This window comes from Pseudopodoces humilis, chromosome 18, assembly GCF_049639895.1.
Source record: "Pseudopodoces humilis isolate 2021_Gansu_Grassland_sample_001 chromosome 18, ASM4963989v1, whole genome shotgun sequence".
Taxonomy (NCBI): Eukaryota; Metazoa; Chordata; class Aves; order Passeriformes; family Paridae; genus Pseudopodoces; species Pseudopodoces humilis.
In genome coordinates, this window is record NC_142217.1 from 2,036,432 (window position 1) to 2,052,544 (window position 16,113).

The following is a 16,113-nucleotide window of genomic DNA, read 5'->3' on the forward strand; positions in this document are numbered from 1 at the left end:
AAGCTATAAAGCAAAAACAACCTTACCAAAATTTTCTCTGATCATGGTGAGACTCATAAAAATCTGGGATGGGAGATGCCAGTGGGAGTTAGGTGACTGATTTCACTGCAACCAAATCAACTTGAAAGGTTTGGCCTTACAGACGAATTTTAACCCCACCGCCACAAGGCTATGATAATTTAAATAAAGCTTAAATGAAAAAATCTGAGAGGACATGAACAGCAAGGAACACTGGACACAAGTTAGACCAAGTATTAGTATGTATTTATGCACAATAATAAAAACAGCTTTACAAGTTGAATTGGAAATTTAAACAGAAGAAGTTTAACAGCTTTTGTATATTATATTAAATAACCAAAACACCTTTTTCCAAAATTGGTAAAGAATAAATAATATAATTTACAGTATGGTACAAAAAATAATCAGTAAGGACAGGCATTTTGCTTTGTACATACACTATATAGGTGTATTTATAATCTATAAAACAAATTCACATCTCAAACAAGCCAGAAACCTTAGATGATATGGCTTAACTATTATTAAAAGAAACAGCATTAAATTTTGCTGCCAGAACCATAAGCTCTAAAGCAGTTATCATGTTTCAATAATTAATGATAACTTACTGCTGTAGTGCTTGGCAAGGTTTCACTTAGTTAACATTTACAAATTGCTGTGAAATTAACAGATTCAAAGGTTTGAAAAGGTTAAAAAAAAGTGCAGTACTTTCCTTATAAATGCATCTGAAGTCTAAGTGTAGAAAACAAAATGCAACTGAATTTCCACTCTGGCATCTGCTGTCAGTAAATGAGATGTCTTTCTAGGTTAGATTTGAATCTAGCCATTTAATTCAATTTAGAAATATAGGGGGTGTCAAAAAAAGGCTTAACAATGCTGTATGAAAAAGTTACTATTCCTATGCTTAGTAGATTTAGTGATGCAGGACAAAATGGATTGTGTGAGTGATCAGGATGCAACACCCTGCAGAGATCTCTGACAGTATGTGCACACACTTGGGTGAATCCAACCTTGGGCTATGGTACTGCTCTGCACTCAGCCCATGGTGATGAGACACTGAATCTTCTGCATTTACCTTGTCAACTACTCAGAAATGCCTTATTGTCACTGAGAGGGAAAAGCCTAGAACAGTTAATCCTAGACCTAGAGGCTATTAGTATCCATTAGTCCAACACCTCAGAGTGTCCCAGGAAGGTACTAACCCAATGAAGTAATTTCTACCTCAGAAATTATACTGTGTGCATTTCAGTGCCACTTGCTTGGATGTCTGCTTAGCCTGACATTGTCCTTCATATAGATTTTGTTCCTGCTGTTGGGGAAGCTGAAATAATAAAAATTGAAGAAGTTTTGAGTATTACCTCCACCACCCCCCACATCTGTGCATGTACATGTGTGTGTACACATGTGTGTGTGTATACACTACCTCCTTAGCAGTCTCAGGCACAAGCTGATGATGACTACTACTGTGAAGCATTCACCTAGAATCTAGTGCTGGTCCAATCAGAGATGTGTTTAAATGGCCTTTCACATAGAAAGGGTAACAAATACTGCATCAATTCAGAATTACCACAATGATCTTAATTACTCTTAAGCTCTTCCCTTGTCCTCAAAGGCCTTTATTCTTAAAAAGCAGTTTGCAATGCATTACATTTCTGAAATTGAATTCTGCTTCATAATGACAACTTCTAAGGCGCTGATGCTGAACACATTTCTATCCTCAACATTCTGAGTGCTGAACTGATTTCTGTAATTTATACTCTATTATTACTGAGAGGGTCAAGCCCACTTGCAAAGGTTCAAGGTATTAGAAGTTTTCTGATGTCATGGCATCATCAAAAATAGCCACTTGTGCTGCCTTCAATCTGCAATTGTGTCCTTCACTCTGGGTGGGCTGAGGCAGGGCAGCTGACAGCTCCTTGTATTGCAGACAAAAAGCCTTCATGGATCAGGATGAAATGCTCTGCTCTCCACTCCTGTGGCAGGTGTAGCAATACTGGCCTTTATTCTAGTCAACTTCAGAGCCAAACCCAGTGTCATATCCACTGCATTACCAGCAATATGGAAGATGAAAAGTTTGCCAAGTTACATTTACACTGGAGACCCTCATGTTACTTTTGCATATTTAGAAGTTTGAAAGTTCAGATTTCTTTTTAGACAGTACTTGATTAGAATGTAACACATTTCCTCCTGCATGTTCTGTAATCCACAGCCATAGTAGGTGCCTTCTACTTTTGTCCTGCAAATCTGAAGGATTTCTGGAGACATAGCATATAGAATAATCAGCATTAGTAATGGAGGAACCCAAAACCAGGAAGGAACAAACTGGGAAAGTCCAAACCAAAACACAGCCAAATTCTTAATAAAACTGAAAAGTTTCAGTGGGCATGACTCTTGAGATTAACAAGTGTCCTCTCCATACCAAGGGGGAATGCTCAGAACAAAACAGGCCCCAGCATTTATTTCTGTGACAACCTTCAACTTTTCCTATTCCAGATTTATGTGATTTCCTGACAATTCTGTCAGAATTCTCAAACAAGGCTCTGTGTGCATCAGAAAACTTGCTCAATTTTCTTCTAATGCAGAAAACACAAGGCCAACTCCATAAAAGCTAAACATCATCTGCCTAAAGCAGGGTGAAGGGACTGGGCAAACAGCAGAGTCAGTGCATTGTGAACAAGTTACAAGAGACTCCCAGTCGAAGAAATGCCTTGTACAAGTAGCTAAAGACAGGCAGAACTACATCCACCAAGTATAGTGCAAGTTCAGAAATGAACCCATCATAACATCCTAAGGGATGGAGAAGGTTTGCTTATTTATTATTAATACAAAGTTGAGGTTTATATAGGAACAGCCCCATGGAAAAGTTCAGAGCTACTCACGCCAGCCAAGGGACATCCTCTAACTGGAGAAGCAGGCAAGTGCTTACAAAAGGGGCACAACATGGGTATTCTTGCTCAGGGCAGGACAGGAAAGGAAAGAAGAGGGAATAGGAAAAATCTCCTGAGTTATAAAGCTAGAATTGATGGACAACCAGCTCACCAGAAATTAACTTGCTATCCTGTTGAACCCACTGGAATCAGGATCTGGGCTTTTCCTAAAGTAAAACACAACATTTAAATGCACAGGGATTTCAGAGGGAGTGCCAGACCCACTCATGCCTGGGAGTGACTGTAATGAAGAATGATGCTGAGGTACTACAGAGCACCCAGAGTTCACAGAACAAAGAGGAAGTAGGGAAGGACTAAAGGATTAAGCTAGGACTTGACACTTCTCTTCATGACACAAAACTGATCTCAACTGCTTTAGTGTTAACCTAGTATTTGTTCCTACACATTACAATATTCTTTCCTATTTCCTCTCCCAGGGAAATCTTCAGTTTTTGTGAAGATGACAATATTTACATGTTTCCAGCAAAACCAAGACTAATTATCACACAGCTTTCCTAATGTAAGCTCTTTTGCCATGTTTCCAGACCTAAAAAGCAACTGTTCTTCAGGGAGAGCAATAAAGCACTCTCCCACTCACAGGGTGAACTGTGCAATGTGCTGAAGAATCTCAAAGGACAAGAATATGAGTGCGGTCAGGGTGATGATGATTGTGATGTGATGGGGTTTAAAAGTAGGGGAGCAGCATGGGAGCAGGGCAGATCAGAGCTCCCCTACCAAATAAGCAAGCAGGTGTGAGCCCTGCTGGAATGGTCGAAGAGCCAAAGGAACAAAGTGGTCTGTAAGAACACAGCATCAAGGAGTGGCGGTGCCCTGGAGAGAGTGCAAGAATTTCAGTTTGACTGAATGGTAAGAAGACTGCCAACTAGGACGTGTCAAGACACACAGTGGTTCCCCTACCCATCCCTACCCTTCCTCCTCCATAATTTTCACATGGATCCAAAAGCATGGCATTTTGATTACTATGCAAACAATAATTCATACACAGGAGCTTGTGCCAATTCCATCCCTACGTGAGCTGCTTGCTTAGGCCATTCCAAAGTACAAGTCCAGGACTGTCCCACAAACCTGTAATCTTACATTGCTGATGCAGGGACACACTATTCCCTGTAATGTTATTCCATGTTCTGTTGTTGCCAGCATATTGCACATTCCAGGACTTGCAAGTACTTCTTGAGACCTTTGAAACCAATGCTTCTGTGTTAGAAAGAAGTACACAGGACAGGGATAACTCAGCCTCAGCTGCTGCCCTTGTCAAGTTCCAGCACTGCAAGCTCCAACTTAGCTGAACAGTCTGCACCAGCCTGCTGGTCATTCCCTTACTGCGAGAGATCCCCAACTGGGGGACCACCGCCTCCTCCATCAAACAGGATCTCCCTGCGAGTGGGCTCAGGTATCGACAGCTCCTGGGCAAGGTCATTAAACCGAGATATGTAATCTATACTGTTCTCATTCATCATGCAAGCCAGCTGGGAATCCACCACCTGGAAGAGTCAAGGAGAGAAGAGATGAGCTACATGTTAGTGGCAATTTCATGGAATAACTGAAGTTGGAAGGGACATCTTGAAAGCATTTTATCCAACCATCTCACTCGAGTAGGGTCAGCTAGAACAGGCTGCCCTGGATCTTGTTAAGCAGGTGCTGAATTATCCCCATGCACAGACATTCCAAAACTCTCTGGCTACCCTGTTTCCATGCCTGATTACCTCAAAACAGATCTCTTGAATTTAGGTGGAATTTAACATGTTTCAAATTTTGCTTGCCGCCTCTTGTCTTGAGAAGAGTCTGGCTCCCTCAGCTTCATTCCCGGCCTCTCCTCATATGAAAGAGGCACTTTATCTCACTTGACCTGAGTTAGAGCACAGCTCTTTTCATCCATGACTAAATGTAAGCTTCTAAAATACCTAACCACCTACAGTCTCAATGGGCCTTACCTGCTCCAATTTAGCATTAAGGTGCACAGGTAGATGATCTAAAGATATTACCTCTGCCATAAGAGCTGCTCTCCTGTGCATAGCATGGAGATTTACATAATTTTCTTCTAAAGGGAGTTGGTAGTATCGAGGGCTGCAATGTCACTTCAAATCCAATGCAAATAAATTATCATATATTTCTTTAATTAGAACATACCTTGGCAGCTTCTCACCACCAAACAAACAGAATCTTATATTTATGCCAGAAGTGGATCTGTGTTTCAGGTCAGAAGCTGCCAACGTCACACTAAATCAGCACGAGCTTGCTGCAGAGCTCCTGGTTACATGGTGTGTACAGAACCTCCTTATCCAAATTCAAAGGGCAACAGAGAAATGACACGTTCCTTCCATAAGGGCAAGTCTCCAGGAAATTACAAGTATGTGATGTTGTACTGAGTTAATAACTAAACTGTGGGATAACTGAGACTGGAAGGGACCTGAAGCGGTCTCTAATTTAACTGCTTGCTCAATGCAGGTTCACCTGTAAGGACAGACCAGCTCACTCGGAGCCTTATTGATGTGAGCCCTGGAAAGCTCTGAAGACAGCCACTGCATAACATCCCTGGGCAATCTGTTTCCTCGTCTGCCTAGCCTCAACATGAAGAAGTTTTTCTGTAGATGTAGCAGAACCTTTCTTAGTTCAGCTTTTGCTTGTTTCTCCCACCTCCCATCACCATTCTGTAAAGTGCTTGGCTACACCTTCTCAATGACTCTACTGCAAGCACTGGCAGGCAGCAGGGTTCCTCCCACCCTGAAGACATTTCTAGGATGAACAAGTCTAGGCATCACCCTTTCTTCACCGCTTGATCCTCCTGGTAACCCTCAACTGAACTTGCTCTGGTTAATCTCTCTTTCTTATATATTGGGTGCTCAAAACTGGTGACAATATTCTACACATGGTTTCACAGCAGGTAGACTCTACTACTCTTCAGAGTAGAGCACATTAATCATAATTTTGTTCAATATCCTGGCCATGCTCCTGTTAAAAACAGCTTATGACATCGTTGGTCACCTTTGGTTCCACACCTTTGGATCTGCCCTGGATTACCCTCAGCTCATGTCTATCAGCATATCCAGGTACAGCAGAGCCACTTCCCAGACAGCCAGTCCTCAGCTGATACTGCTATGGGGTTATGCCTCAATCCCCTCCTAGGGCAGAACTTTGCATTTTCCTTGCTAAGCTGCATAATCTTCCTGAAGCTCATTCTTCCTGTCTATCCCCCTGGAAGGGAGCTCTGTCCTTAAGTGTGTCACAGCCTTACTTCAAATTCTATGCCTTCAAAAGAGTTCAAAACAAAGGGATATCTCTGCCAACAGAGACAGTAATTCAGCAGCACAGAACCTTCCTCTCAGATGACTTGGCATTAGCCATGTCCATCTTCTTCCTTCTGGACCTATTTGTTTTTTCCTACCAGGCTTCCAACTGTATTGTAGCTGTATCACTATTAATCTTTCTCTTTAGCACTTTCAGTTCTTGCTCTACAAAGCAGGACACATACAACAAGAATGACTGAATCTTTCTCTTTCAAGGTGTATCCAACAGGTGAATACGACCTTCCTCAGCAAAAAGAACCTGGGTTGAAGGCACTCACAGCAGCTTCTCACACCAGCTCTCGTTTCAGGTAATTACCCTCAGATAATTTTATATCTTTCTGTTATGACTGTAATCCTCTTCTACTGAGCTAAAGTGCAGGTGTGAAAGCACCTCTGCCTTCGAAGTATCTCAGGAGGGTCAGCTGAGAGACAGCACCCAGTAACTGTAACTTCCAGCACAGGAAGAGAAAGCAGACTCTGCATATAATTTGCTGACATACCTCTGCCACATCTGCCAGGGACCGTGACACAAAGGAGTCCCGTGAGTTTCCATCCAGCAGGCTGGGTCCCAGTAAGGAGGTGCCACTGGTGTTTCCAACTGGAGTTGATAACATTTTTCGTCCCTTCTCTGGGGAGATGAAACTTGCTACAAAGAAAAGACACATCAGTAAGTCACTACACTGAGTGTTTTTAACAGGGAGGATAAAGAGAAGGACAAGGAAATTCAAAATGGAGGACAGATATAAATATCTTCCATCTTTTAAAAATTAGGTGTTAGCAGCATCAATACCATCACCACACTGCTAAGAGTAAGGAGATTCATTACATTGGCCCCATGAATTAATTAAAAAAGCCTCTCAACTAAACCTCAACCAAACCCAGTGAGTTAAGTCATGTCTTTGAGATAGTACTTACCAAGCACACAGAAAAGTCTATTTTTCCACCAGCAGAGCCAAAGACATCTGTTCATTTTGGCACAACAGTCCAAATGTCTCACCCTAACTCATGAGTCAGGCTCCAAACAGACTACAAGGAACTGTCAAGGAATTACTTGTCCCAAGCTATGGGCCCCAGTCTAGCAATGGGATTTTTTCAGGAACAGACTTATAAAGAGAGAGAAAATGTACTCAAGGCAACACTGTGGAAATGAAACCAAGAAGTACTTGGAATAATTCTACAAATGTCCTACTAGGTTTATAACTTTTCAAAGGATGCACTTCTGATAAACAATGTTTTGGGGTTTTTTTGTTAACAGGAAAGCACTTTTTGGTTGCACTTCTCTGTATCTGGACACTTACAGAACAAACTGCTGAGGGAGGAGTCTGTGGAGTCATTGGGGTACCACTGGGGATCATGGGTTGGAGACGCAATCCAGTTCTGCTGAGGACTACTGGATGGGGATGGAAGACTTTTAGAACTGTCACTGCCATTCAGCTTTGCAGGAGAGAGAGAAACACCTTCACCTGTAAGCCAATGTTGGGGATGACAAATTCAGTCAATATGGTAAAGTTACAGAACACTGCACCAATTTTTGGTTAGAAAAGAAAAAAAACCCAAACAACAATAATCCCCCCATGCCCTATATTTGCTAGAAAATAAAGGCCAGGCTCAGAATTTTATTTCCAACAGATATTTGGAAACAAACAAACAAACAAAAACAAACTTACATAAACCTCATAACCCAAGAAAAGTTCTTCCTGGAAAAGTTTCTGCTGCTATGTAAAATGTCAGGGTTTTTTTTTTAAGTTGATAGGCAGCTAATTGTAGACTTACTGTATTGGCCAGAGCTGATGGCTATTTCAATGATGGAATCACTGATCTGAGTGGCAGGTTCCCCTTGGGAAAGCACATCTTCAGGTGGTCCAGGCAGGGAAATATCCAAGAGAGCAGAAACATTGGGAGGAGAGAGCCGAGTACTGGAAGCTTCTGATGAGGGAAGTGGACATGTGGACAGACCATTCTGGAGAGAAGTCTTGGCCAATTCTGGCAGAGAAAGTACTGGTGTACCCTGTTATAAGAAACAGAATTAATTTTTCATTAAATTTATTAAGAACTTGGAAAACTAAAAAGCAATATTTTGGCTCTTGAGTATCAGATTAAAACCAGGCTTTTAAGGGGAAAAAATCCAGTTGATAATATGCCTAAATTAGAGAAATATACTATTTCTTTAATAAATCTGTATTATTTTAATGAAAAGTACCTGTAAGCATAAACAAATATGCTTCAGCCCATATCCTGCCAAATCATCTGAAAAAATATGTCTGTAACATTCCAAATATTTAAAACAGCCTACATAACAGAGCAAGCATAATCTTAAAATTAACATAATTTTGATAAACCTACAAGATAGTTCCCAATAGATATGTATTAATTTATGTTTGTATGGCAAAAACCCTTTAACTGATGGAAGAGTATACAGATATTTTAAACTGGCAACTCACATTTATTCACTTTTTACAGACAGACTTCCCAAGATTCAACAGATCTTTAAGGAGTATCATTACCTGTACCAGCATTTTTTTTCTGATGGAGTGTATAAAAAGCTGTCCTAAGAGCAAGACCGAGAACACAAATCCCCATTACCACAATAAATGCCTCATAGGTTCATGTCCTAGCATCTCTCCCATAAAAAATCTTAATCTCCTTTATGCTCTCCAATCAAACTAATTTGACCTTTTTCACATGCAGGCATCACAGGGAGCACAGAAAACGCTTCCACTGAAAAAAGAAGAGCCTGTATTCTGAGGCTTAAAAATCTAGCACCAGGTCCTGGGTCCCACTGGAGAGTCTGGGGACAGGATGACAACAGTTGTACAGGTTAAGTGCCACAGTTACTCCTATCAGACTACGTCTTACTGGATCTAGCACAATGAACAGTGAATCTCTGGAAAGGAAGCTGACATTACAATCACACTTTTAGTCCTAATACTCCTCCTTTAGCAACATGGAAGCAGCAGGACTGTGAACTGCTGAAATCTCTCCTTGTGATGTCTAAAATACACACATAGATATAGCAGAGCAATTATAAACTCCTCCAGTCAATTAAGAGATAGGTAAAGCTTGTTTGTCCTTCACAGGTCAGGGACTATCAGCTTCACTTTGATTTTAGGGAATAGCACACACACATATTTAAGCAGATTCCCTAAATTTCTTTATTTATATTTATATTTATTTCTTCAGGTGCTAGGGATTTCATTTCCACCAGACAGTACCAGTGGTGCACAATTACCTGGCAGTATGGAGTTTTAACGAGCAATACCAGTGGTATTTTCACAGAACATTACCCATTTCAGAGCTCTGTTCCTTCAAGACACACTGTACCTGGAAGCCATCCTGCTCGGGCTGGGTTGGCAGGCTGATGTACGGCACCCGGCATCCTGGGTCTGAGTCCTGCAACCACAACAGAAACCATGTGAGTGACCAGCTGGGGAGGTAAGAGATAAATGCCTATCACCATTTATCCATGCTCTTCATACATCTCATGTCTTCCGAAACTGTTCATCAACTCCCTGAGAACGTGACATGGACTGACATGGACTAACATGTATCTGAGTCTCAACGAAAGGAAGAAGGAGAAATTACAGTTTCCATTCCAAATATAATCCCAAAAAGTCCATGTTTTGTCCCAGATCCCCTCCTGAATTTCTGAAATGCCATAATTTCAAGATAGATTTCTGGATGGCCAAGTTCAATGCTCTACCAGCTGCAAACCATTTTACAGGATGAAATTCATTCAAGGAGATGATTATTTGATCCCTTAACTCCAAATACGCACTACTCAACACAGACTGGGTCTGCCACGACAGCACTGTCTAACAGCAAGCCCCAGGAGAAAGCTCACTGAAGAGTCATAATAATACACCTTTTTATACGATGAAAGAGCAAGACAGTTAAGCACTTGAAAAAAGCTCATTTAAGAGCCTCTGACCTCCACAGTGGTGATGGAGCCTCTGTTCTGATGTGCTACTGCTGGCTCCTGCCCTGTCACCACCGTGGACACTGCATCCGGTGACAATGGAGACACACCTGGCAAACCATCTGCATCCAGGACAGGCATGGGACTACCAGGGATAATGCCAGCACTTTTAGCTGCCAAGTCAATAGCACCTTGGGTGAAACAAAAAAAAAAAAAAAGTATTAAAAGCTTCTTCTTCACTTTGTTATGGTTCTCTAAAAGATGATTTTTTTAAACTTACCAAGAGTCAAAACTCAACCCATGTGAAAAAGCAGCAATGTATCTGATCTGGATCAGCTACTTCTCTGCACCAAGGGTGTAGTTGCTTTTAGCTAAAATGTTTAACTTCTCTACCCTGTTCCAAACTGTTACTACATATATCAAAATAGTTGAGAAACATTCCAGTTCCCCTCCCATGCTTTTTTTCTATTTTTTTTTCTTTTTTTTTGTCCTCCAAATTGGTAAGTATTTCATTATGCAATTTCCAGAAATTTCCTATGGGTTACTAGAGGATCTCTATTAGACAATAGAGCCTTATTTTGTTATCTTGCCTCTGGCAGCCATGTAGACTCACTGTAAAAAATATAAGTTTTTGTAAGGGTCATCCTCACCCAAATCTTTTAAAATCCACTTCAAACATCTGAATGTCTTCTCATTGCAAAAGAATCCTCTAGGCAGAAGATGCAGACACTGTTTTCACCTCATTAATTGTTCTAATTATGGAACTCACTCTGCTGTGAGACAGTATCTGCCTGGAGGACACCAGCATGGCTTTTATTGCAGAATTCAGAATGACTTACTAGACAGATGGTTGGTGGCCTGTGTTGGAAGAACTTTGGGCACAATTGGACGAGAAACAGCAGCTTTAGTCAGTGAGGACTGGATTGGCCGAAATGAACCTCTCCCTGGGGGGAAGCATTAAAACCTTTCAGGCAAATGAAATCTAATACCTTTAAAGCAGAACATAACACAGTTCAGTGGAAGCAAATAAATTCCAAACAGCAGCAAGCTGCAGGAATGCAAGTAGTGATGATGGAATAGAGCTAAAATAGTGATGTGAGCTAAGCAGTGTCTTGCCACGGATAGGCAGCAGCAAGTGCTGCTGTGCTACTGGAGCTGCTCTCATACCGTCAGTGAAGACAACCCTTCAAGTCTCATGCTGGCTTTTATGGGGGAATTGCCCCTACTACCACTGTACTCAGGAGTATACCAGCAGAAAAGGACATATGGGCAGTGGATTGCTTATGCTGTACAAAATTTAGACAGTATCCCAGGGAAAAGTAGCCAGGGAAAGTCCAACATAAAATCTAGGTGAATTATTATAACCTAAAGAAAAAAATTCCTATCTAAGTATTTTATTTCAAATTTTGTCTTCCTGTTGAGAACTCCTTGCTCTTCCATGATTTCAATCTTAGGAAACTGAAGAAAAAGTTTTTATGAAAAGCACAACTTGCTTAACAATGATCCAGGAGAGCAACCCCATCATCCTGCAGGCTGGTGACACTCAGTTTGAAAGAGTATTTTCTTCTTTCTAGAAATTACTTCTTTTTGCAGTTTTAAGGGATAGTTTTCAGTTTATAGAAGTGAGAAGTTACTCACCTGTAATGGATGAGTTGGATAAGATAGAAAAGGAACAGACATGCTGGGACGGATTTCCAGACGGCCTGGGGAGCAGTGTTCTCTATGTGAGAAAAACAATAAACCGGAACAGATTTAAACAAGGAGAGAGGATAACACTCATTCTATAAGTTGCAGGAGTTCATGAGACCTTCCAGACCGAGCAGAATATTGTCATGGCATTACTATCATGCACCAGACACAGCAATGGGATCAGTGTGCTCTTGAGAAAAAAAGCTGCAGAAAGGAGATGTTACCGCTGAAGATGAATAGATCACGCGGACACAGATCGAGGTGTGGTGAAGAAAGAGCAGAGTTTATTTTTCCCCCCAGGATTTATAGGCTCCTGACCACGGCCAGGGATTGGATGGTCAGGATAACACTTTCTCACTGCACTGGCCATGAGAGATGCCCATCACAAGACGTGTAACAGAAAGAATGTACACATATCTATGTTTACAGTTACTGTCCTGGGAAAGTCTTTAGAAAACTATGTTAGCAAGCTCAGAAGCTGAGTTTTCAGGGTGGCAAGGAATTGTGTGTTCTCTCTGTAAACTACTAAAATAAAGTAGTTCCACATGGAAAATTCTCAGAGAAATGCTGATTAGAACTATAATCCTCTCTGATCATACTTGCAGTGATTTTCAAGTCTCTCTCAGAATTACAGCAATGATCTTAAGCATGGGACCTAGTCTATGTACAAACTGATCTGTCCTTAACATTCAGCAAGCGTGGATGCATGAGATAGCTGTGTGTACTTGGGAGCTCTTAAAACACATGGAATTTCCCAGATCTGAAGATCTCAGGATCAAAAAATAGTCCAGGGGTAATTTCTGTGTCCCCTACTCTTATACAAAACACAAGAGAAAAAAAATGGCATAGTGACACTTGGGAACTTTGTTTTCCCCAATAGGTTACCATTATTTAGGTTTCAGATTTTTTTTTTCTCACCTGCCTCTGGTGTCCCAGCAACATGTGCCTTTTCCCATGGTTATGAAAGCAGTTGAAGGAGGGTAATGCCTGTCTGTCACCAAAGCACCAGAATGGGACACTCCTTCCATACATCTCATTCCAAGTCCCATTTTTTCCCAGGAATCATTGTTCTTTTCAAGTGTGTTATGGCTTATTTCACTACAGAGGCTTATATCCACCACAGTTTAACATCCACTACTGAGCAGGAAGTAGGAAAATTATATAAAGGAAGATTTTATTGTTAAGAGGGCTGTGAGCTCCAACACTGCTAGCACAGGGACACACTGCCTATGCCTCAGTGCCAGAAGGCCCAGGTAGCAGAACCTACTTTGAGGTTCCAGAAACTTTTTTATTTTTCCAAACTACCTTAGGCACTGGACTTCTGCTGTTGCTGATATTCTTTATACGGGGAATGTAACATGACTAGTTACACTAGAGACCAAAGTGTTTGTTCCTTCATAATTTCAGCTTCGCATTTCCAGTGGATGAATGAGGGAAATTCAGCTTTTAATTTAATACGTGCAAATCACTGCAAATCAGCCCTGCTGATACTCAGGAAGCAAAACAATCATTTACACTTTGCTCTGACCTGTACTACTAGTGGCTTCCGCAAGTGCCTGTTCCGTAACTTCCTGGGCTTCGGCAGGAAGAAGTCTGACTGCATCTGGACAACAACAGAAAATGCATCACAAGTATTTTAAACATCCAGACACAGAATAAATTATATCCCCCAAATTCTTATTTTCAATAAAAATGAATTAAGAGTTAACTAGAACCCTGGGTTTTGTTTCAGACAGCACAATATCCTTTCTGCTAGAGTCAGAATATTTTCTACAAAGAATGTATTTTTTCTTCTTTTTTTTTTTTATTGAGATAAAGCTTTGTCCCAAAAAAGGGATTTCATACCAACTACTTCAGCTTCCTACAAAATTCTTAGTGAGACTGTATACATAAAAATTAGAATTTGGCTTAAATACAGCACTGAGGCTGTGTTAAAATCAGCTACATATCAGAAGGGGATCAGTTTCCACTAAATCTGGTACATATTTATGTTTGTTATGATCAACTTGATTAGACAGCAAATCACTGTCATCAGGCTGTGTGAAGGCATTCAGATTTGAATTACCTGAATTACCTGAACAGGTAATGTCAGTTCAAAACACAGTTACATAGTCAAAATCTGACTCATCTCAGTAAATATAATGTTAAATTTGAGCATGATAAGAAGCACTTCACAAGTGCTTCACAAGGCAGCCCATACTTTCTGATGAATTCAGAATCCCTGTGATATGTCCTGGAAGCTGGCTCATGCACACCATGCTACATTTTCTGTTCAGTCATCTCACTTACACTGATGGTGTCCAGGTGCTGCCGGAAGGTCAGCTCTGCTTCCTTGCTGGGTAGGAACAACTTCCCGTGGCGGCTGTTGGGGGGCAGTGTTGTAGGGACTGCAAACAGTCCACTGTCAGCCTCAGTGCTCCCAGAACTTGAAGGACTAGCCACCAAGAGAGGTCTAGGAAGGTTTCTCAAACCTAGAAGATTTGAACAGCAATTTAAATGAAATAAAGTGAAAACAAAAGGGAAAAAACTCTTTAGTAACTGAAGGATCATAGAGAGCTGGGACTTAAGGATTCTGGCTCTGTCACTAGCTGTTTCCAAATCAGTAATCTCTCCATATTTCAGGTGTCTCACCTGAAAATTGACAGTATTTACCTGCTATGGATACCACTAATATTCACTCACTTGCTTTGAAATTCTTGGAAGTAGGGGATTAAATGTAATTTTACACTACTTAAGAAACTAGAACTGAAGCCCCATTTTCAGCACCACACAGGCTGTGATAATCAGTTATCTGATCAGCTTGTAGGCATACCTGAGGGCCTATCCCAGTAAACAAACTATATCCACCATTTCTTATGTAGGGGAAGATAATAGAAACCCAGAGCCATTTTACAGTATTTATGATTTATTTACACTGCCACCCCTGCTTCCCCTATAGTAATTCAAAGTTCAACCCCAATAAAATCAACCTGGTGATGGATCAGAGATCAGTTTACCAAAAGACCTTCTCAAAGATGGACTGTCTTCAAAATACATTTAGCACAATAAAATAATGGTAGCTTGTCTAAGTAAAATGTCTCCATTTATATTTAAGTTTAAAAAAATATGGTAGGATTTCCCTCTGCAGGCTGCCAGCTCGGATGAAAACCAGCATTGTTAGCCTGTCACTTTGAGGTACCTAAGAAGTGCCTTTCTTCACAGAGGTGCTTTACAGCACCAGTTAACCCAGTTAACCTGCTCCTGGGTTCACTGCTTCTCAGAGCACAGGTGTGAAAAGGACTGCCTAAGAATCACAACTGTTCCCAGTAACTCCAACACCATCACAAACTTTCCTGAAGTCATAAACATTTGGTGGCAAATGCAACTGGGCTGAATCATAGAACCAAAATTCTTGGCCTGCATGACTGGCATCACAGGTTACAGCAGCTGTACCTCCTATTAAAGAAAAGGCAATTCATAATCATTCTCTATCTTATAATCATAGAATCATTTGACTGGCTTGGACTGGAAAGGACCTTCAAGCTCATCTCATTCCACCCGCTGCCATGGGCAGGGACACCTTCACTATCTCAGGTTGCTTGAACACTGCCCAGGAATCCAGGGGCAGACACAACTTCTCTGGGCAACCTGTGCCAGGGCCTCACCACCCTCACAGGGAAGAATTTCTTCCTAATATCTAATTTAAACCTACAGTAGCAGGATGGCACAGAAAAATTTCAGTAATTATTTATCAACAGATTTTACTCCGGGCATTTACTTGCTTGTTTTGTAAGCTGATACTCTCTTGAGATCTCACACCCTGTGGCAGTCAACATGTGCTGGTTCAGGCTGGGAAGGGGTTAATTTTGCTCAGTGGCAGTTTTGGATTTGTGTTGCAAACAGTGTTCATAACTCAGGGATGCTGTAGTTAATCCTGAGCAGGACTTACAGTGGTCAGGGCCTTTGCTGCTCCTTGCCTCACACTGCCAGTGAGGGGGCTGGGGATGCACGAGGAACTGGGAGGGGACACAGCCAGGACAGCTGATCCCAGCTGACCAGAGTGATATCCCACACCATGGGGGGGTCATGCTTAGCGTATGGAGCTGGGGGAAGAAGAAGGAAGGGGTGGACATTCAGAGTGAGGGCGTTTGCCTTCCCAAGTTACTGTTACATATGATGGAGCCCTGCTGTCTTGGGGATGGTTGAACACCTACCTGCCCAGGGGAAGCAGGGAACAAATTCCTTGTTCTGCTTTACATGCATGGCATTTGCTTTCCCTAAT

At 41.4% G+C, this 16,113-nt stretch overlaps 1 protein-coding gene across 4 annotated transcripts in view; it reads right to left on the reverse strand.

Moving 5' to 3' along the window:
• Nucleotides 1-242: 242 nt before the first annotated feature.
• The window catches only part of CRAMP1 (cramped chromatin regulator 1), a 50,070-nt gene continuing 34,199 nt past the window's right edge, over nt 243-16,113 (reverse strand). For 3 of the 4 annotated variants that reach the window (XM_014252434.2, XM_088063817.1, XM_088063816.1), the window contains exons 12-21: nt 14,142-14,323; nt 13,381-13,455; nt 11,802-11,883; nt 11,003-11,107; nt 10,176-10,354; nt 9,569-9,637; nt 8,021-8,255; nt 7,546-7,710; nt 6,748-6,893; nt 243-4,444 (exon numbers count right to left, since the gene is read on the reverse strand). In XM_014252434.2, the coding sequence (XP_014107909.1) occupies nt 4,280-4,444; nt 6,748-6,893; nt 7,546-7,710; nt 8,021-8,255; nt 9,569-9,637; nt 10,176-10,354; nt 11,003-11,107; nt 11,802-11,883; nt 13,381-13,455; nt 14,142-14,323 (1,403 nt within the window). In that variant the 3' untranslated portion in view covers nt 243-4,279. Of the gene's footprint in view, nt 4,445-6,747; nt 6,894-7,545; nt 7,711-8,020; nt 8,256-9,568; nt 9,638-10,175; nt 10,355-11,002; nt 11,108-11,801; nt 11,884-13,380; nt 13,456-14,141; nt 14,324-16,113 lie in introns of those variants that run through there. The other variant, XR_015774066.1, reaches the window with a different exon arrangement.